Genomic DNA, 23,838 nt, shown 5'->3' with positions numbered 1-23,838 from the left:
CGGCGCCTCGTTATGAACGCCCACTAAGATTCCCCCTCACCTACATAGTAAACTTATAAGGACTGTCAGCACTAGGCAGCTACTTTATAACCAAATATTAGAGGGAAGACCCATGCCAACATAATAATAACTGTCCTATTTTAGGCAAAACCAATGCCCCACGAATCCATCTCAAAATGAAAGTGGAAAGTTAGCCATAACGTAGGGGCTCTCCTTCTTCATGGTCCCTGTGTTGCATTTTATCTGCCTCTTACTCCGTAGCATACAAAGGTACATCGACAAATTTCATATTTATTATCCAAACTTTTTAAAAATAAGTATCTATCAAATATTGACATATTTAAAACTTCAAAGTCCTACACATGTACATATCAAAATTCTTTGTTCATTTCAATTCGCAATAATGTATTTATATCAGACACATGATCAGTTTCTTCAAGCGGCCGTATCATCGCTAAAATTAGACAACAATGTTTATTCTGTAGCTCCTAGTGTAGTTTTCTTAAGTAGTACGTTTGCACTGATGTACGTTTATTTTAGCCAGTACTCTTATTCAGAATGGCAGATTGGAATATACCATGTAAGTTTGTTAAGAATTTGATACACAACTAATTACACATAAATATGCTGCTGTCATGCCTTATAAAGCTTTAAGCCCTGTGATGTTTTTTCATGTTTCTCTCTTTCTCTGGTTATCGCTCGTCTATTTTAATTTTTTATTTTTTAATCTATTGCTTTTTAATTCTCCTTCCAGTGTGCTGCTTAATTTTTTTACCTGACTTGATTCTTTGTAGTATAGATTTGTGCGTCTCTCCCATTCGTTTTTATTTCAACAAAAACTATTCGAAGTACTTTCTTTTTTACTTCTAAGTTCCGGTCTTGTTTATTTACACAACCATATACACTACCGAGCATAAAATTAGGGTCACCCCGTAATTTGAATTTATTTTAGAAATTTTTATTCTGTTTTAACTATTTTCGGTTGTAACATAGTTTACTAATGGATTTCTTGAAAAAAAAAAATTGTTGTCGTTGTTGTTTCGACAAGCGTTTGAGATAAAAAGGGCCCCTTAGCCTAATTCTTAAAAAACCGTTATCAGCACAGTTTTTGTTTCTATGGTTTTAACGTCAATTGTAAATTGTTTGTGTATTGTTATCACTGTCAGTGTATTGCAATGAGCATAAATTCTGTTGCGGCGGCAAGAATGGTGGCGGCGTTAGAAGATGGCCACGGTCAGCGCGAAACTGCGAGAAACGTTGGTGTAAGTCTCTCGAGTGTGCAACGAGTATGGCAACGGTACGAAGAGACCGGTCTGCTTACTCGAAGACCTGGTTCAGGTCGAGGCAGGATTACAACAGCTAGAGATGACCGCTTTGTCGTTTCTAGTGCTTTGAGAAACCTAACGGTCACGGCAGTTTCTCTTCGAAATCATCTGCAAGAAGTGAGAAATGTAAACATAAGTGAATGGACAGTTAGGAGACGACTTCATGCTGCTGGTTTATCTTCTCGAACTAGAGTAACTGGACCGCCGCTTTTCCGTGAACAAAGAAATTGCCAGATTGAATTTTGCACGGGAACACTTGGCTTGGACAATGCAGGATTGGAGTCGTGTATTGTTTTCCGATGAATCGAGATTCTCTCTTACGGGCACAGACAAACGTGTAAGAGTGTGGCGACGTCCAGGCGAAAGATATGCTCAAGCATGTGTTGCCAAGCGTCTTCCATTTGGTGAACTTACACGGAGTTAGTCTTTATCGAGAATGGGACATTGACAGCGCATAGGTACCTGACACAGATTCTGGAAGACCATGTTTTACCGCTTATGGTTATTCTTGGAGACGACGCACCATTTATATATGATAATGCACGGCCCCACACTGCTAGGATAGTTACTGAGTATCTTGACGAGGTTCAAATCACACGATTTGTTTGGCCTGCTCGCAGTCCAGATATCAATCCCATAGAACATGTTTCGGATGAGATGAAGAGACGTTTACGGAGTCATGTGCCGGCCCCCAGAAATTCGAGAGAGCTTCGCGACATATTGGTGCAAGAATGGAATAATCTTCCGCAAAATGTGATCCAAAATCTGATCCCAAGCATTTCTCGTCATTTGCAAGTTGTTATCACTGCCAGAGGAGGGAATACCCTCTACTGAAGTTCTTAAAATTTCTTTTTTTTCAACAAAAATCACATCATATTAAAATTGTCTCTTTTCAATATTTAGTATATAAAAGGAAAATTCTTCATTTCCATTATTTTTAATAAACTTTAAACGACAAAAACGTTGTTTTCTTTAAGCAATCCGTTAGTAAACTATTATGTTACAACCGAAAATATTTAAAACAGAATAATAATTTCTAAAATAAATTCTAATTACGGGGTGACCCTAATTTTATGCTCGGTAGTGTATTAATGTTAGTCATAAGGTTTTTATATATACTATTTCTTTCAATGTTCATGATATAAGATTCGTGTAAGAACGTAATACATTTTGCTCTGCCAAATGATCCGCTACTCGTAAATCGTTCATCAATAAGTACACAATCGATTTGATTATGCTCGCATTATACTTAAAATTTTGTGCATACCTATACATCATTCTTGTCATTTAAAATAATCGCTCAATTTCCTGATATCTTGCTTTATTCCATTATCATAGGAATTTTCATGTTTACTGTTTGTTTCTGTTTTTGGTTTTTAGATATCTTCATTTCACGCCATCCCATACGCGTCTCGTATTAATATCTAATGACGTTAGAATATAGACTTATTAGAAATATTGAACTGTTTTTATTATAACATTCTTGTATACTGTTTAATAGAAAGTCTATACCAAATATATTTACAGGATATATAGATATACATGATGTTTCAAAAAAGGTAAAGCCATCTCTAAGATAGGTAAAAAACTAAAAAATATTTGAGGTTTGCTTAGTAAATATTTTTTGTAACGTCATCTTGTCTCAGAATAAAGGACGTTGAAGAAAAAAAAATTACACATTTTTTACGTTTTGTCGAAACTACTGGCAACATTGTAATAAAATTTTATACGAATATATTTTGTAAGCAAGTTGATCCATCCCATGAATGTGGTTTTATATCTGACTCTTGCAGATGGCGAGAAGTTTGCCATGGGAAACTGACATTTATTGATTATTATGATGATAAATCAAAAATGTACTCAAATGTTAAATACACCGACATGTTATTAACCTTAGGCGAGTGTGTAGCAAACTTAAGTGCAGCCTTTACGCGTTATGCAGAAAAGTTTCCTGAAAGAAACTTTAAAAAAAAAAACATTTAAAGCCGTTGAATAACGTTGTCTAGAAACTGGGAATGTGAAACTAAATAAAATAAATTATAGTAGACCAAGAACAACAAGAGCGAATAATAAAGAACATATTATTTTAAATTTACTTGCTTGAGATTCAACAGTTAGCGTAAGGAATATTACTTCTTTAAGTACTTGCTGGATACATAAAGAGCAACAGGTACATCCTTATCATTACAGACAAGTCCAAGAACTCTTGCCAGTCGATCTACCGGTTAAAGTGGATTTTTGTGAAACATTGCAAGAACGGACAGCCCTCTATCCAATTTTTTTTAAATGCATTCTTCTTATGCAACGCTATCTTAACGTGACAAGATATGTTTAACTATAAACCCATAATGCACACTACTGGTGTAATAAGAATTTACGAGTCAAAAGGGTATCACATTACTAACATTCATTTAAAGTCAATGTTTGGGCAGCAACTTTGGGTAACAAATTAATAGGTTATCATATTCTACCTGGAAATTTAAATAATGGTATGTACTTTGATTTTTTAAACAGTCACTTATTCGAGATATAAGAAGATTTAACGCTAAACGAGTAAAGATATTTATTTTTTATGCACGATGGAGCTCCACCCCACTTTCATAGAAGGTGTCGGTTTTGGACTACACAGTTTGGTCGTACGTTAAGAAAAATGTCTATACTACAGAGGTAAATTCTCGCCAAGAATTGTAAGACAGAATTTATCACTTTAACAATATCATAGCTGATCTCCAACCGTTTAAAGGATTAGTGGATTCTTTAGAAAAAAGGATAGACTTGTGTATTCGTGAAAACGGATACACAGTATCCAGTTTTACCAAGCGTACCTTTTTGGTGTAAAATTTTATGATGTTTAAGTTCACTTGGAATTTTGATTAATAATTCTACTCATAAAAAAGTTACATCGAATAATACTTGGTATTGAGAGTCAGTTATAAAAACAAATTTATTGGATTTATCAGCTTCCAAAACATATTCGTATAATATTTAATTACAATGTTGTCAGCAGTTTCGGCAAATTCGTAAAAAATGTGTAATTTTTTTTTTCTTCAACACCGTTTATCCTGAAAACGGATGGCGTTACTTATTTTTCAGTTTTTACCTACGCTAGAGATGGTGTTATCTTTTTCTGAAACATCGCCCTGTACATATATATACAGGGTGAATTTTTAGTGCAACATTGGTCGATAATTCATTATGATACAGAATATCCAAAAAGTTACTTAGAAAAAATATAGGCAATGATATTTTACAGGCTTAGAAGATATGCCGAATTCTACAGAGGGATTAATAGCTACTTAATAAAGCAAAGGATATCAGGCAATAGGAAACAATAAACAAAAGACTCATAAAGCAAAACCAGAAAATTTCCATGTCATTCAGGTATATATACCCACAACAGATGCCTCAGATGAAGACATTGACGACATTTACAACAGCATAGAAAATATCTTGAAGAAAATCCCACAAAAAGACCCAATATATATATTTGCAGACTTTAACACCAAGGTCGGAAAAATTAAAAATGAACCACATTTGAGAGATACTGTGGTGTCATTTGACTTGGGCATTAGAAACAACCGAGGAGAACGTCTCCTACAGTTTTCCAGTAAAAATAATCTAGTGATAACAAAAACACTGTATGCTGGATATATTCAGCGGAAAAAGAGTGCACATCGCATAAAACCCAAAGGAACAAGCAGTGAATGTCAGGAGAAACTTAGAATTAGTGGAAAAGGAAGAGTTATGCTACAACATGCCACAAAAACAGGAAGCCCAACTCAAGAAATAGCGGAACTAAACAAGAGAATAAAAGTCATGAATTATTTCTTCTTCTTCAAGTGCCCTGTCCGTTGCGAACGTTAGCTATCAACATGGCAATTCTGCTCTTGTTTGCGGCGCTTCTGAATAGTTCGACCGATGTGAGCCCGAACCACTTCCGTAGATATTCAAGCTATGATTTATTTAAAAGAGTTAAATACTTGGCCCGAGAGTTCAAGCTACAACTTCAAGCCATTCAAGACCATAATGAAGAAGTAAAAACCGACATAGAGAGGATTGCAGAGACATGGAAAAACTAATGCTCAGTACTGTACAAAGATACTTCAAAAGATGCATCAGTCGCAGAACACAAGAAATGTGTAATCAGAGTGGCAGAACCAATAATCTTACGAGCAGAAGTAGAGAAGGCTCCTCAACCAACTAAGAAACAAAAAATCCACAGGGATACCAGCGGAGACTTTAAAAGCAATGGGCGAGATTAGATTAGATTAGGAGATTAGCGTAATACTGGATATATGCAACATAATATGGATCACAGGTGAATAACCTGATAAGTGGTGCAAATCAACCTTTATCCCTATTCATAAAAAGAATCAGTAACCGTATGCAGCAATTACAGAACTATTGCCCTCATTCCTTATGCAAGCAAAGTCCTGCTAAATATAATCAATAAACGGCGAAAAAACTTTCTATTTCCAGAGATAGCCGAATAACAATGTGGATTCGTACCAGGAAAAGGAACGGGGAAGCAGATACTGAACACCAGACAGATAATAGAAAAAGCGAGAGAACATAGCATACCAATGCTGCTCTGTTTCGTAGATTACAAAAAGACTTTTGATTCATTAAAATGGGATCCTATCTGGAGTATAATGGAAAATATGGGAATACCTAACCACCTAGTTAACCTAATAAGAAATCTGTAGGATAAAAACTCACCCATGGTTAAAATACACGGAATATATTTAGATGCGTTCAAAACAAAGAAAGCAACTAGACAGGGCTGAATACTAACTGAACATAATTCTAAATATATAATGAGAAGAGTACTAGACGAATAGGATGGAGGAATTACTATAGGAGGCAGGCACTATATATTACCTGCGATACGCAGATAATACATTTATACTAGCAGCGAATGAAGTCGAAATGATTACTATCACTGAAAGGCTAACCTGGATAAGCGAAGAATTTAGACTTTAGATCAATACCGGAAAAACAAAAATAAGTATCGTAGACAGAGCAAATAATAATTTACCGCACATACACCAAGTGGCGAATTTTGAAGTGGTAAACAGATTTATATACTTAAGCTCCCTGATAACCAACAATGGCGATTCCTCCCCAGAAATCAAGCGTAGCCTAGAAATGGCCCGAACCGCAACTGATTAAAATATGAAAAGACTAAAAAATAACAAGAAATACCAAGCTCAGGTTGGTCAATGCCCTTATTTTTTCCATTGCTACATACGCAACTGAAACATAGACTCTTAAAAAAATCGATAGGTATAAGATCGAAACCTTCGAAATGTGGGTCTGTAGAAGAATTCTCCGCATGTCCTGGACAGAACATAGATCCAACCTGTTAATTCTGGAAGAGCTTCATATAAAAGACGGGCTATTAAAAAAAGTAAACCGAGCATATCTAATTTACTTCGCCACATAGCTAGAAAGCGGGGACTAAACTGTTGGTAGTAGAAGGTAAGGTAGGAGGCAGAAGACCAAGTAGAAGATCTCTAACACGATGGGTAGACCAAATAAAGACTCTGGTGGGAAAATGCCTATATAAAGCTGTCCATATGGTACAGGATCACAGCCAATGGAGCGAGTAAAGGTAGAGCTTAAGAAATGAGGTAGAGGAAGTAGGAATAAAGCAAACATGCACCCTTAAATCAAACACAGATTATATAAATAATACATAAATAAAGTAACTTGTAAACCGTTAACGATTAATTTTATTTGGAGTGCTAATTAGGGGGTGATTTTCAAGATGTTTTTACCAAAAAAAAGGGACCAACTTTATTTATCTACAGTTTTATATACTAACTAAAGTTTTACAGAATAAAAATAAAGCTTGTTTTAAAAAGTTTTAATGATTTTTTCCCGAAAAGTACTTCAGTTTTTGGTTATTTCACGTTGAAATATTCGATTTGGAACATAACAAATAAGAACATCCTTTTCTACATTCATGAGTTTCAACTCTGCTTCTACTGGGTCTACAGACTTTATTAAGTACTCCATTTTTTTGTTTTTTCGTAAGCTACATTTTTACTACAAATATTTGTTTTGATAAATACTTACTTTTTGAGTTATTTGAGGAAAACTGTCTGAAAATTTATTTTTATTTTGAAAAATAAACAATTTCATTTGCAAATAATTCAAAAAGTATTGACTTATTGGGAAAACTATATAAAATAAAAGTTGATTGGAATTAGTCAATTTATCCATTTCAGGACTTATTTTAAATGTATATTTTTTCACCACCGAGAAGGGCTTGCTTTCACCCCATAAGTAAAAGCTACCCTGGACTCAGTCCAAAATTGAAGTAGATGGTAAGAGGAACCTAAGTCCAAATTTTCAAGCAAATCCGTCTTGATGAGGAAAATTACAGTCCAAAACGGTCATTTACTAGAGTATTAGTGTATGAAAACTTTCTCCAGAATGTTTTTTATAAGATGAACTAACTTGTTTATTTTTTTTGCGTAGGGAATAGCATAAATTAGCTTTTCTGTGAGATAGTATACATGTGGGATGGTGCCCATTACTTATCTTTTATAGCTTAAAATTCCGCTTTTTTGAGGTTACAGTAATTACATGTGATTTTCTTATCAATATATTTTCTAAAGAACCCCCCATATCTCTTCCATACTGAGCAACAGGCGATAGGTTCTTTATTTGTGTGATCATGTGCACATGATCTACAGGGTGATCATGTATACATCCCCTTTTAGTGCCCCTTGTCAATGGTTTCTGTTAAACTTAACTTGGCATAATTACAACAGATACAGTGGAGAAACGATAAAACGAACCAAAATATTACAAATTAAGTCCTGGAAGTAGTTAATATAAAAAGAGAAGTCAGACAGACACGCATTTTATCTCCGCTTATATTTAATCTGGTCTCAAAAAAATTTTCTACAGGCACTACAGGACACCACAATTAAAATTAAAATCAACGGTGCCCCTAATAACAATCAACGATATGCAGATAATCCTTGCCATTACTTGCAATTTGTATTGGCCAAGCAGTCACATCATGCCTAGAGTATGAGCTATAGTCAAACATCAAAAAAACTATACAGTGTGTCAATTTTAAAACTTATAATGGGCTATATCTCACGAACAAAAGCTGATATCGAAAAATGCTTGAAACCGTTTCTAGGATAGTAAGAGGGAACTAAAATGACATGAAAGAGAACTCAGTTCCATCAAGCTCCTAGGCCCCACCCACCACAACCAAAAAAGGTTAAATTGCAAACCCCTACTTGTGATACATCATTGAAAAGACGATAAAAAAATGCTATCCAATGGTATAAATAATAGTTATACATGGTGAAGCAGTAATTGTGAAACTTTGGCTTAAATAGAAAATTTAATGAGGTTTTTGTTGAACTACAAAGTTGTTAAAAATGTCTATTAAGTAAATGTTTAAAGTGGGTTCAGTTGTTTTATAAATAATAATACAGCCTATTTTCAAATTCTGCACGAACTTTGGCAAATGTTGTTCTAGTAATATCGCGACATGTTTGCGTAACTCTTTCTCGCAATTCCCCAAGTGACGCAGGTTGAGTTTTATAAACAACTGACTTGAGGTAACCCCATAAAAAAAGTCAGGTGGTGGTAAGTCTGGTGACCTCGGAGATTATTTGTTCAGATAATTAGTATCCAACCAGTGCCTAACTGGAGCTGCATAGAGAGTCTGAAGTGCAGCAAATCTTCGTCTAGAGCTAGGTTACCTTGATCGTCCCTTTGGTTCTCTATTTCATGCACAATTAAATATTTGATGGTGTTTCCCAACATATCGAGATAAATCTCGGCACGTAAATTGCCTGGTATGAACAAGGGGCCAATTATAGCATCACCTAATATTCCTGCCCAAATATTCAGTTTTTCAGGATATTGAGTGTGACCTTCTCTGAATCAATGCTGGTTCGCATCACTCCAGTACCGACAGTTTTGTTTATTTACATTACCGTTCAGCATAAAAGTACATTCATCAGTGAAACAAATATTTTTCAACATTCTCGGTTCAACGCGAATTCTTTCAGTCATTAGTTCACAAAACTCAATTCGTCGGTCTTGTTTATCATCGCCTAGTTCTTAAAGAATTTGTGGTTTGTACGGGTGAAACTTATGTAATTTCAACACCTTTCTAGCCGACTCATGTGAAAGTCCTGTCATTGCAGATACTTGACGTTTTGATGCAGTAGGCTCTATTGAAAAAATTTCCATGGATCTTAATTTTGGATGCTTCATTCAGTAATCTTGGGGCATCTTTTTTTTATTTTGCACTGATCTCATTTCTTTAAACTTTTCAACTAAATCGCGGATGTGCACGTGACTTACATTTTTGTCCGGATGCCTTCCATGAAATATTTGAGCTGTTCGTAAATAACACTGGTTCTGGGAGGCAAATATGAAAATGATCTCCACACGATCAGGTATACTGTAAACCATCATGACAACTATAGCTGAATGACAGTATCGATCGTACAAAAGATGAAAACTAATAACATTTAAAATTCTCAAATAAACCAAAAATTATTGAATCTGACAGAACCCAAAAAACAGATGTTTTCAACTTGTTTTGCAAAAACGGCAAATTAAGTTTTTATTTAACAAAAAAAATTCCTACGGACACTTATCATTAAAAATAATAGTCCGGGAGATAGCATTACAAATACAAAAGTCATAGTAAGCCGGGTGATGTTAAGACCCTGTGTAATTATTAAACAATAATTATACATGGTCATCAACAAAATCAACAAAAACCTCATTAAATTTTCCATTCATCCTGTATAATTATTATTTATACGATTGGATAGCATTTTTTTATAGTCTTTTCAATGATCACAAGTAGGGGTTTGCAATTTAAACTTTTTTGGTTGTGGTGGGTGGGGCCTAGGGGGTTGATGGGGGTGAGTTCTCTTTCATGTCATTTTAGTTCCCCCTTACTATTCTAGAAATAATTTCAAGCATTTTTCGGTATCAGCTTTTGTTCGTGAGATATAGCCCAATGTAAGTTTTAAAATTGACACACTTTATATGTATGTGACACTTGCATACAAGCTTTTGACTCATCTTCAAATAGTCGTGATGCATTTTCACCAAATTTGTGATACAAATAGTAAACTACGAAACCGATAGTTTTAATAAAAAAAATGTGAGAAAAGATCTATCTAAAATAGATTCACATATGCAAATGATTCACATCTCAAATATCATTCGAGAATCTGGCATGTTTGCTTGATATTTCTTATTATGTATATAAAGGTGGATCTGTTTTTAGAATTTAGTGTTCCACTGGGCCTATTTTTATATCGCTAGGATTTGGCTTGTTATGGTAAAATTAGCAAGATACCTTATTGAATATATGGATAAATATATAGAGGTAAGTGAATAATATTATATCATAACTATCTTTCATTAGTCTACTACAGCTAAGTACAGATATTTCATTAATAGTTCTCTTAGATATATCTAATCCAACAAAAGAAGAAACAGGATTGCAAAATAGTAGAATATAGCTTTTCGCGAGTGAAGAGATTATGTGCGAGGCAATAAAGCAATAAACCTACCCATCTTTAGTTGTATGGAGCTCAATGAAACTTGTTGCATTAGATTCGTAAGCGCGTTAGGAAATTTTGTGAACTAAAGTACTGATGGCAAAATGATAATTGCATTATTGAACAAGGAAAATGCATTTTATAAAGCGTATTTCGGACTGATGAAATATGATTAATTTGTAATTCGAAAATAATTGACGAAAATGAGTCCAATATTACTACTCGGGTGTTTTTATGTCGCTGAACATGAATATCATGACGGCGATAGTCTGCGAGACACCTAGTACTTAAAATGGACCTGTTCTCCTAGAGTTTTATAAATATTCGATACAAAATCGGTGCAAACTAGTTACTCGGTGTTTTTGGGGTCTCTGATCACGAATATCATAACGGCTATGGTCTCTGATTTACCTTATGTCCAAAATGGGCCTGGTAGCCTGGAGTTTTGTGGAAATTAGATACGGAATCATTGCAAAGTCGTTACTCGGGATTATAGGGTCGCTGAACTCGAATGTAATATTGGAAATAGTCGCCGAAACAGCTGGTCCCTAGGACGGGACTTGTTTCCTCAATTTTTATGGAAATTTGATACAAAATCACTTTAAACTCGTTGCTCAAGGTTTTTGGGATAGCTGAACATAAATATCATGCTGTTAGGTTGCACAGTAAATAAATATTTTATTTTATTTTCCATTCTACAATTACATTTATTTATTATAAAAAACAACTATTTTAAAAAAATGTTCTTTAATAGAATGTCTTTATTTTCTTGATCCACAGTTTTATTTTCTTCGTCTATTGCACAAATAATGCCTGCACAATTTTTGCACGCGAGACTGCAATGCAATTCGTATTTCCTGCATCCATATGCATTTTCACAATCAGTTTTACACCCGCAAAATATCAAGATCATGAGTCTTGGTGTGTCGTTTTTACTATTCTGTCATTAATGGATAAGTGTGCCATTTTTATGGGAGCTAAAGTTTGTTCTTTAAGTTCCCATTTCCTGTCTGTCGAGTTTAAATCATTTTGTATCTCCGTGGAGCTAGTTTTGTACCTGAAGATATAGTCACTTCAAGTGCTGCATCTACTGTTGGAGAATTTTACCGACGAAAACTTTCTTGTTTTTTGCAATTTCCATTAAATACAATCGATATCTATATGTCTCTGACAAACTAAGTCGTAGCCTATTCTGTTTATACTCCTGTGGTATTTTGGGCTATCTAAAGCTAAGCGAGGCATTGTACATTGCCAGAAGTAGTTAGCCGCCATGATCAATTAATTTATCAATTGATAAATCACGTTGTTAAAATTTTTGTGCATTTATTAATTTTGGATTTTTTTTGAAATGTGTCAAAAAATTTTATTTCCCATTGGCCAAAGGTAGCAAATACTGTATCACAACCTGTTATCTAGTGCAGCAATAAAATGTTGTATTACACAGATGGAAGGTGTTCGAAAGTCTTGGAAGAACATACAATTCTTCTCGTTTATTTTGCCGAGCAGATTTCAGGAAGTAAATTTCAATATCCGATAGAGTGAAGCCAGTAAGTAGCACAAATATATCAGCGTCTACTGTAACAATAACTATGTTTTACTAATATCTTTTGCCATTTCTATTGCAGTGGTTACTTTCGTTATATCTTCATCTGCAGAGCACTGTATGCTAACAGTACCTGATTTAGTAATTTTACGTCGTAGCGTTTAATAATAAGGTTATTTATTTATTTTTTTTTATTAAGTAGGAATTTTTCTTGAGACATTTTTAATGGCATAATTTCAGTGAAATTCACATTGGATGCTTTCATATCCGCCCAAAACTACCCCGCATACCATCGCGGACATAATATTCGTGTTCAGCGACCCCAAAAACCCGCAAGTAGTAATATTGGACTCATTTCTGTCAATTATTTCCAAAACACTAATTTATTGTTTTTTATCACTATGCATTTTGGAAAATCTATTTTCCTTTTTCAATAATGCAATTTTAATTTCAACATCATTATTTTAGTTCACTAAATTTTCTAATGCTCTTAAGAATAAGAATAAGATTAAGAATCGTATGGATTAAAAATTTTATTCAGTTAAAAAGAAATCCAAGAAAATTAGTAGAAAGAAAAACACTGCAGCAGCTATTACTATGGATTTGCAAAAAAATTATCCAACTCCTAACATCACTACCAATAATGTGTATTACAGAAGACAACTGAGTTTCTACAGCTGCAATATTCACATTCTATCCTGTTGGGATACAGCCTCTTACACATAAGACGAAACAGTTGATTGTAGGGGGCCAGATGATGTATGTTGTATGCTCAACAGTTTTATGGAAAAATTTTTGCCTGGCAAAATTTAATTACAAACTTTTTGTGATTTTTGCGGAGGGCAAAACAAAAACATTTATTTAAATTAATTCGCTGCCTCCATTATCTTTTGACTGAAAAGCATCGTTTTGATAGCATTGAAGTATTTTCCCTATTCGAGGCACTCATTTCTTGAGTGCAATAAAAACATGAGCTGAATAAACCAAAAGTCCTACCATTCGCTGTGATTGACTGTAAAAAAGAGCTTTTTAGTGTCTGGACCAAGTATTTACACCAATTTACCAACAGAAATGCCCTTTTCCTACCACTCCTTAAAAGTCTAAGCAGTCCACCGCACAAAAGTTTTTTATCGAAGCATATTCTGCGGTATGTATTTGAGCGCAGATGTTATGGGGAAACCACCAAAAACCGGAAAAAAACAAAGGAAAACCTGCATCATCAAGAGGAAATCTTGAAACCCTTTACAAAGACTCAATCCCGATTTCTAAACCCAAGTTCAGTGACCTGCAACATCTTAAACGATTTTTGATTAACCCAAATGCCAGGACTTTTTATTATAAGTTACCTACATTTCAAGCAAATAGTGAAATCAGTGAAGATCTCTACCTGGATTACCTTCTAGATGAAGATTTAACGGATATAGGATATATTTATAACGGATTTTAGGGCTGTTACGTCTTTAACCATGGATTTTTGCGTTCAAAGAATATAATCAATTTCGTTTTTAGTTTCACCATTGGGACTAATCCATGTTCATTTTCTTTGGGGTTTTTTTCTTAAAGAATGTATTCATTGCATATAGTTGCTTCTCCTCCAAGTAATTTATCAATGTGTGTCCTCTATCATTTCTTTTGCCGTATCCATGGTGTCCTACTTTGTCTTCTTCTTTATATAGTTGTTCTCCTAATTTGGCATTGAAGTCCCCGATTATTAGCGTTAATTTTGATTTCTTTTCTTTCATAGCTGTTGTTATTTATACTACACTACATTCATGCACTATTCGTTATCTTAGTTTTTCCAATAAAGCTGGAATGGTAGTATAAATCTTGCTTTTTAAATACTCCCATAACAAGATAACCGATTTAACTCTGCTGGACTTCTTCATAGGGGGTTATTTAAAAAGCAAGATTTATAATACAATTCCAGCTTCATTGGAAGAACTAAGATAACGAATACACCATTAATGTAGTGTAGTAACCCCTAAAATGCTCCAAAATATTCTTCGGAATTTCGAATAGCGACTTTAAATTGTATTGTCGTTGGTGGACATCATTGTGAACATTTAAGTAAAAAGTTATAGCTGATGAGTAAACTGTTTGGAATTATGAATTTATTAATTTAAAATTTAGTTCATTTTACTTACGTTACATTTAATACAATTTCCTATTATTGTTTTAAATTTCGTTTTAATGTGTTTTTGACATGACCGGGCATCGGCACTAGCAAAACATAGGCGTTACGTTTAGTTTTTAAGAGGTGTAACACTTTCAATAAACTGAATAGAGTTTCACAAGAATAGAGTTAATATCAAAAAAATATGGATGTGAGAATTCTTCAGCGAAATACCTGTCTAATAATGTACCACACATGGTATATTCCAAATTATTTTATTGCATTGCATAGAAAACTGAACAGAATTTCAAAAGCAATAACACCAAACGGATTTATATAAACCCCACCTTTAACACGAAACAGCTCAGGAGTCTTCGTTGGTTTACTGGGCATGGAAAATGTTTGATTGGCTTCATCTTTAGTTTTCCTTTATTCTCTTGTATTTCATCTACATCTGATACTGCTATACTTGCTTCGGAACTGATGCCAGAATCTGGAAGTGTTCCCCATGTTACATGTTTACGCCCTAAGAGACTTTGAGTAATTTCTTGGTATTGTTTTGTAATGTTAGATGAGGCAACACCGTGGCCTTGTAAAAGCTGGTAGAAATATTTCACCGTGCCTGCCATCTTTCCATTTTAACGTATTGTCTATGTTGGGGATGTTCGCTTAGTATCTCGTCCACCTGGTTATCTATATTTACTATCAATGCTTCATCTTTATGTACATTTTCTAAATTATTTTATTGCATTGCATAGAAAACTGAACAGAATTTCAAAAGCAATAACACCAAACGGATTTATATAAACCCCACCTTTAACACGAAACAGCTCAGGAGTCTTCGTTGGTAAATCTTCCATGCCCAGTAAACCAACGAAGACTCCTGAGCTATTTCGTGTTAAAGGTGGGGTTTATATAAATCCGTTTGGTGTTATTGCTTTTGAAATTCTGTTCAGTTTTCTATGCAATGCAATAAAATAATTTAGAAAATGTACATAAAGATGAAGCATTGATAGTAAATATGGTATACTCCCTATTTAAAACTTAAACGTGGGTACTGGAAGGGAGGGGGTTGACAATTTATAGATATCTATATCGTTAAAAGATGACCCCTTTAGAATAAAAATCGACCTGTTTTAGTATTTTTACAAAATCCAACGAATGTTGCCAAATTTTAGTGTAGACTCTTGAATGGTCAACGCTGTATAAACGAATCTTGTAGTTTAATTAAAGTAGTTTTAAGGAAGTAATAAATGAATATATTAACCAATGTTATGCTTTTAGGAGAACTGTCGAAAGGATGAAATCCTTCAAAACCAAGTACTTACTCACACATGCATATTTTTCGTAATGCTGATTTTATCGATGTTTCCTCTAGCATTGCTAATACCGCAACTTTTACATAGCCAAAGAATACCAAACTTTTTTACATGGTAAGATATCAATATTATAATGCACTTATTTGTATGTAATAATTTGAGTTTTTCTCTTTTGAAAAAATCTTTTTTACAAGAATCAAATAAATTCTATAAAAATATATAAATTTAGATATCCTGAAGAAGAAGAAAGAATAGAATCATAAATAAATCTAAAAGAAAAAAAACTATCTCGGAACAAATTGTCTCTTATTCCAATCTTTTCTTTAACTTACTGCGTTTCTGATGTAAATATCGTTAAAATTCACATTAAACAAAGTACCTGACCCAACAAATTCCTCAACGAAAATAAATATTAAATCGCATTGAATAATTGCATTAAGTTTTTAATTTTTCAACCGGTTTTGTCATTTTCTCGATATATTGTGAGAACTCCTTTGAAACATTCGCTGCCAGATATATTTTTTAACATTTTCCCCCACGCCGAACATATATTTTAAATTGCAGTGGGTTAAGTTAATACCAAATTAATACTGTCGTGCGCCGTTGGTCCCGTGCCACATAACCTATATTATAGTATGTCAACAATCAGTTTGTGAAGTTGCTTTATGCTGTTGTTGTATATGTATTTAAATTAGAATAATAGCTGTAAGTATTTTATTATAGTTCAATAGATATATATTATTTTAATTATGTATATTTTTAGAAGTCTAAACGTAAGACAGCTTTTGTCTCAAAGTTAACATCTTAAAATAGTCCATAATTTTGAATTTACTTTAACACCCTGTATCTTTCTTAATAACAACATTTTATTAAAGCAATTTGACTTAAATCGTAATATTTTAAAGTGTAGAATACTGTTTCTTTTTGTACAATTACTTAATGACCACCCTGTATACAATTGAACATTGATCCTGAACCGGACTTAGGTGAGGAACCTAGCCAAGTATCAAAAGCGAACATAAACGTGCCTTCTTCCTCAAATTGGAGACATATAGTAGGTAACTATAAAAAAATACCAAAATTTACGATCGAGTCAGGAGTAAATTCGGAGATAGATGCATTCCTGGCGAATGATAAACCGGGAGATTTTTTTGACGCCGTCATCGACAATAGAATTATCAGCATGATTTGTAATCAAACAAATCTGTATGTAACACAGAGTCTAATGAGTACATATGCACAACCAAGCTCTCGCTTGCATGATTGCGATTACTGACAACATTTTGGGATTATTTGCATGGATGGGTTTGGTAAAAATGGTTTATGAAAGTATCTTTAGGATTTTTATTACCGACATCTATGGTAAATTCTTATATTTCATACAAGATTGTAACTGAATAAAAATATTTCAGTGACACATTTTAAAAGCAGGGAATGAAGCATCTAGTGACACACAATGAAGACATTAATTCCGATAAACAAATACCCACACCAATTGCTTATCACGTTATTGAAGAGAAAACAGATGGAAGTAAACATCAGCGAAGAAAAATGTGCAAAAACTGTTATAAGAAGAACAGTGAAGAGTATTGACGTCAATATTCAATGAACTTAACTAAAAATAACTAAAAAGATAGATGTCTTTTGTAGAGGTTGTGTGATCGAGCCATTTTTGTGCAAACCTTGTTTTAATGAACTTCATTAAAATTAAATAAGATAAGAATTTTCATTTTTTATATAGAGATTAATGTTTAGTTATTATTTTGTTTATGCAAACATGTTTATTTGTCAAATAAAGTTTATTTTAAAGCGAGTATTACGTTTTATAGAGATCATTTTCCAATCGGATCACGTTTCTCATTATAAAAAAATCTAAGAAATTGTATGTGGGTAATACAGCTTCTATTCTCCGTTCACAAATTGTTGATAGCACGAAATGTGCCTCAAACTCATAAAACGGTCGTAAATCATAGGCGTTCCTAAGGTGTTTATTCATTAAATAATAATATAATGTTTTAATACTGTTATATATAATATTGATAATATTTTAATACTAATATATTTAGCAAAAAAACAATTAAAACTTTCACAACTAATGTTGGTTATTATATTATATTAATAAAAATAAGAATTTAACCATTAACAATTTTGTAAATAAGAATACTTTATCTCTTTGGATATTTCAATACTAATCTTCGCGTTTAATCACTTTAGTGGAAAACCTGGAATTCATATCCGAAGGTACTATTCGTTGCAAGATAATTAGGATGGAATTTCTCAGATTTTTAATAATATAATGGGTATAAAGATGCCGGCTTTGGCCACGTGCCTCGTCTGTTCAGTTTATATTCGAAACTTAACTTGAAAGGGTGAAGTTATTACGAACGAAAACAATTTTTTTGTTTAGTACGTTTTTGATCGCATGTAATTTACGGCTCGTCAGAGTTTCCGCGTCTACGGCAGTAATTAGCGTCTCGAATATTTCTTTTGCGAATTATATGCAGTGCGTGAGTGATTTTTTATTCCATATACCTACGAACATATGCGTACCTTTCGCTCGTACTCGTTTTGTTGGATTGTTTGTGATGGCTTCATCATCAACATCATCAAGTTTTACACCGGTACTGTTGCGTACAGTCAGTAAGTCTGTCTATTCACCAAGAGAGAAGACTATTGTCCTGAATGTTCACGATGCTCTGATTTTTCAGAATCCCACAAACACTGTTCGCAACATAGTCGAAAGTTGTGCCAACATGACTGGCGTAGGGGAGTCAACTATATATATAGGTTCCTATCAGAAAGAAAAAAACACGGTATACCTAGCCCAAACACAAACGAACACTTAAAAAGAGGGAAAAAGCCTATTGAAATTGATGAATTTGCCAAAAATGGTATTCGAAGGAAAATTCATGGATTTTTTTTCAAAAAAGAAATACCAAACCTAAACAAAATTTTACAAGAAATTAGAGACGACCAGGATTTGCCCCATATTGGACGAACTAAATTGTGGCACGTTTTAAAAGAATTAAATTTCCGGTGGGAGAAATCAGACCGAAAATCACTTTTGATTGACCGGGAGGAGATAATATGTTGGAGAAGAAATTATCATCTAAGATCCATACAAAAATTACGGGCTGAAGGTAGGCCAATCTTCTACCAGGATGAAACAAGGGTAAACTCAGGTCATACTCTAAAAAAAATTCGGTCAGATAAAAATATATTAAGCTCCAGGCAAGCCTTTATGGAAGGTTGGTCTACTGGTATCTCCTCATCTTCTGGTAAAGGCAGTAGATTAATAAAAATGTGTGTGATCTTGATAACATAATTGATGCTACCGTAGAGACACAACCGCTAATTATTAACCCTCAAGACGACTCGGATTCCGAAGTTGATCCTATTTATTTTGAATTTGAATAGTTTTCTAATCGTAATTATATAAGGTAAGTAATAGTAGTTGTAATCGTAAGGTATTAAAGGGGAAAGGCGCAAAATGTCGCCTGTCAAAATGTTCAATGTGTTTTAAATGTATCCATTTTTTTCAAATCCTGAGAAAACTAAAAAGCATTTTTGAAAAATTTAAAGGCAGAATGAAATATTTATTAGAATAAATAAAGTTTCTTTTGCATGCAATATTTTCAATTAAAAATTATACTATATTTTCTCTTTTATTTCCATCCCTGTTACATAACATATTAAAATAAACATTGTAGAAGTTTTCAGGGACTTGCTGCCCTCAGTAATAATGTAATCTTTCATTCTGCTTTTAAATTTTTCAAAAATATTTATTAGTTTTCTCCGGATTCGAAAATAATGGATACATTTAAAACACATTGAAAATTTTGCCAGGCGACATTTGGCGCCTTTCCCCTTAATTAAATAAATGTATCTTTTACAAATGGCAAGAAATTTTTTATTTTGAATAAAATAAATAAGTTTAATTAAAAAATACAATTTACATAAGTACAATTTAAAAAATATATTTATTTAGTTCAAATAAATGTTTCAATCATATACTCTACGACACTGGTCGGTGATCTCTAACCATTCACTATACCCTCCTAATAGGATTATAAGGTATTGTATTCCTTCAGATACAAGGTGGGTTAGTCGAAAACATCTTAAACCGTCAGTTTCAGGTTGGTTTTTACTATTATATCGTATTACCTATCCTCTCTGTATTTCATTTCTCTAATTAGGGTTAAGCTTGTAGTGAGCTATCGACAAATTGTGAACCTATTATAGGTAACGTTGGTCCATTTCTACAATCGTACATAGTTAAATATGCTCCAACGGCCCATCAACTATTAGAAAAGGTGTTGACCCCATGTGATTAACATCGCCTGGTACGGCAAATTATATGTTAAACCCCATCGGACCAATGTAACCTGCTGAGCCAGCATCAGTGTTGGTCCTATGGGACCAACATGGCAGTTATCGTATTCTACAATGCTCAATTTTTAATTTTAGATTGGAAAAAATTATATGTATAGCTATTTCATAAATAAGTCCGAAAAAAATACTTAAAAAAATGTAAAGTTATTTTTTTTTTTTAATATCAGCACATTTTCAGTAGTACCTTTATAGTAAATATTTTTATTGATGAAATTAAAAGAAGCAGTTTGAATACTTATTAAAACATAAGTACAAACCACATTTGTCACATTTAAAATAGGTTAATTTTTTACAATTTGGCTTTGTGCATCGGGTTCGATCGCTAGTGTAGATTGGCCATGTCCTACAGCATCTTTTCGAATATCTTTTGGAGGAATATAGCTTGTTGGCCCGTTCTTTTTCTTCAATTGTGTATGCTGTTCAATAGAACTTGTAGATGATCGTCCTCGCCCATTTTCTGCTGTATCTTCCAGTTCTGTCCCACTCAGATCATCTTCAAATACCACTGGAATATTTGATATGTCTGATATATCATTATTCAAGTCTTTGATATCACTTACATCACGATCATCTTCACTATCATCCTAATTGTCGACTATTAATTGCATTTCTTTATATGATAAAGGCCTCTTCATATACCAGCTAGACATCTAACATAACACCCAAATTACATTATGTATCATAAATGATACAAAAAATTTTTTTAACCATAACTTTGAAAATAATAATAGATGCTGAATAAAACTAATACTGGATGACTTGTGGATGTGTAATAACCAGAAAACGCAATTTTGCACATTCAATTTTTATTAATAACCACCTATAAAAAATTTTTAAACTCAGCTTTATCGTCAACACGACGGTTAAGTGATAACTGACAAATTCGCGCGTTTTATAAAATATTAGACGACGGTGCCAGGTTACAAAATGTGTATATATAATAGAGTGATATATTATATCGAATATGTTACATATATTGCTGTTTGAACTTAATATTATTTCATTGTGTTATACATGTAAATTCTCGGTATGTTTCATATATGATACATTGAGCAGGGTAGGGTTAATAGCCTTTAATTATATGAGTATTGACTGTTTGGGACAAACTATAATCAGATAATGATAAAATAATAATTTTATAAAAAGCTTTTATTACATTACAAAAAATGTGTACGAAATTTTGTACATATTTATAAATCGAGTTCTTCATCAAAATTTATTAACATCTGATCAAAGACCTGATTAAACAAAGGTTGTTTACTATCACCCCGTATATTATTCATAAGACCGAAAAAGATTCTTATCTTTTTGCGTCTCTGAGATTGATAATATAAACATTTTTAGTCTGTTTATAATATCACTTAGGTTTGTGGGGAAATGTATGCTGACAAGAGAATGATTTTGGGAGGATGAGATCACGCTTTTTGGCATTTGGCAGTCTTTGTAAAGTGAGATAATCACGGGTTTGTTTCTGTATTTCATATCAAGGAATCTGATAGCAGCGTTTCTAAGGCCTAAGTGAGCCTACATAGTTTTGAGTAAAAAAAAATCATATAGTTATCATCCATGATAACCTGAGGCCTAGTTTGTCAACCTCCATTTTGTGTCTCCCATGGGTCGAATCCAGATCGTCGATGTTTGTCTGCGACAGTGCTTTTTGTATCCAATTCCATGGTAACAAACTTTTTTAATAATTTAAAAGAAATAATTAGCCAGCGAAGAAAGTATTTTTGTTAAATTTTTCTAAATAAACATTTTTTGTTAATATACTAAGATTTGCTTTCATGACAAATTAAAAAGTTTATAAATAAATATAAGTTTTATGGATCAGCTGATTGTCATATTTTAGTTTTCTTTTAAATAAAGTGAACCTTGATAATTAATTAATAATTCAGAAAAGGTTGGTATTTCATGTCGACATATGACAGTCAGTTATCCTTTTCTGTCATTTGGTACATAATCAAAATTTTAAATTCTGTTTTGTTAGAATGTTAAACTCAATGTAAGGTTTGTTGATAAATTTGGATATTTTTATTTGTAATAACTGTTTATGTGAAATAAAAATAAATATGTAATGTTTCTCTTTAAACCAGAAGTTTAAAGATTATTTCATTTAAAAATATATTCACCCTTGAAATTTTTTAGGAGAGAAGTCCTATCTTTCTTTCCAAGTTTCTTCGAAATTGCTTCCAAAAAAGGATTCTTTTAAACTGCTTCCTATTTTAAATAGTTTAGGAATCTTCTTGTGTAGTATTGCCCAAGACATATCTGTAAGTATTCCTTTTTTGTAGTTAGTCCTTCCAGTCCTTCCCAAATAAAGAAATCCTTATCCATGACTCAGCTGTCCAACCAAAACACAAGTAGTCATTCACAAACGTTTCAATTTATTTGCTTACCCTATCTCCAAGCCCGATAATTGTTCAGTCCCCTCTTTCAACCCCCTATAAGTAAATAATAAGTTGTTACACTGATAAATTCGTCTTCGATTTACAATTTCGTCTTGGGATAATTTTTTCACACACATTTTTTGAGTCTTTATTTATTTTTTCATTTAATTTAATCTGCCTTTGTTAATCTTGATTATCTTTATTATAGGATCGTTAACGATAACACCAGACATAACACCGAGATAGGCACGTCTATTCCCTACCTAGAAAGGCCTCCTAATATTTTGGAGCAACCTCACAAGCGTTCAACAGCTGCATACCGATCGAAGATATCCAGTAGTTTCATCAATCCAGTGGCACGTGATACAAAAGTATCATCTATGAGGATTAGTAGGTCTATGATGACAGTCCAAAGGGGAACTATGACATAAAATATATAGAAGCCAGAAGCAAGATGGATATCGGTCAAATGTATATCTTGATTTTATAAATTATTTTTTTAAAGTACAAATCACACAAGTTTTATTCCTAGATTTTCTTTTGTTTCTTTTTTGTTTCCAATAATCTTAAACAATAAACAACTTAAACAATTAGCCTGTTCGTCTTCAGAGAAAAGATTATAGTCTTACGAGAAAAGGGAAAAACTTTTTGTGCCTAAAAACCGCTACATAGTAATTATTGCTTTGTTATATCGGCACAGGTGTTGTTTTAGATCATGTAAGGATCCTGCACAGAAATATAAAAGTAGGTACGGAGGAATACTGTGTTTGTTCTGGTTGCTTTGTTAATGTGTAAAAAATGCCAAGACGTAAGACATAATGCTAATAAAAAGTCATTCAAGTTTCAAATGCTAAGTTAATATATTCTGTATAATGTTTAATAACTTCTGAACTCTTCGTGGTCATGACGAAATGAAAGAAAGCAATGAAAAAGAATTGTTTTTCTAAATTGTATAACTTCTTAAAAAATATAACCTTACATTTAAGGCATACTTGGGATCGGCCTCAAAAAAACCGCACCTATCACTTATTTTAGCAACTACATTCAAAATGTTATTTTACGTTCTCCCAAAAATGTAAGTGATATTCAGAAGAAAGTGAAGAGACTCTTTATATGATTGCATAACTTGTCACGAGTAGATTGCTATTGTTTTTAGATATATCCCTAAAATTAGTACGTTTCCAGTTAAAAGG

At 33.1% G+C, this 23,838-nt stretch overlaps 1 protein-coding gene across 2 annotated transcripts; it reads left to right on the top strand.

Moving 5' to 3' along the window:
- The first annotated feature begins 336 nt into the window (after window positions 1-336).
- LOC140438756 (uncharacterized) lies at window positions 337-23,459 on the top strand. 2 transcript variants are annotated; one of them, XM_072528403.1, is made up of 4 exons: window positions 337-580; window positions 10,615-10,716; window positions 15,832-15,980; window positions 22,854-23,457. In XM_072528403.1, exons 1-4 carry the CDS (start codon window positions 404-406, stop codon window positions 23,074-23,076), a joined length of 651 nt encoding a protein of 216 aa, XP_072384504.1. In that variant the 5' UTR covers window positions 337-403; the 3' UTR covers window positions 23,077-23,457. The 2 variants fall into 2 exon arrangements, with proteins under 2 accessions (XP_072384504.1, XP_072384506.1); XM_072528405.1 differs by lacking the exon at window positions 10,615-10,716 and having other exon boundaries at window positions 22,854-23,459.
- Window positions 23,460-23,838: the final 379 nt, after the last annotated feature.

Source organism: Diabrotica undecimpunctata, chromosome 1, assembly GCF_040954645.1.
Source record: "Diabrotica undecimpunctata isolate CICGRU chromosome 1, icDiaUnde3, whole genome shotgun sequence".
Classification (NCBI taxonomy): Eukaryota; Metazoa; Arthropoda; class Insecta; order Coleoptera; family Chrysomelidae; genus Diabrotica; species Diabrotica undecimpunctata.
The sequence above is the reverse complement of the archived record's forward strand: the minus strand, read 5'-3'. Positions and strand labels throughout refer to the sequence as shown.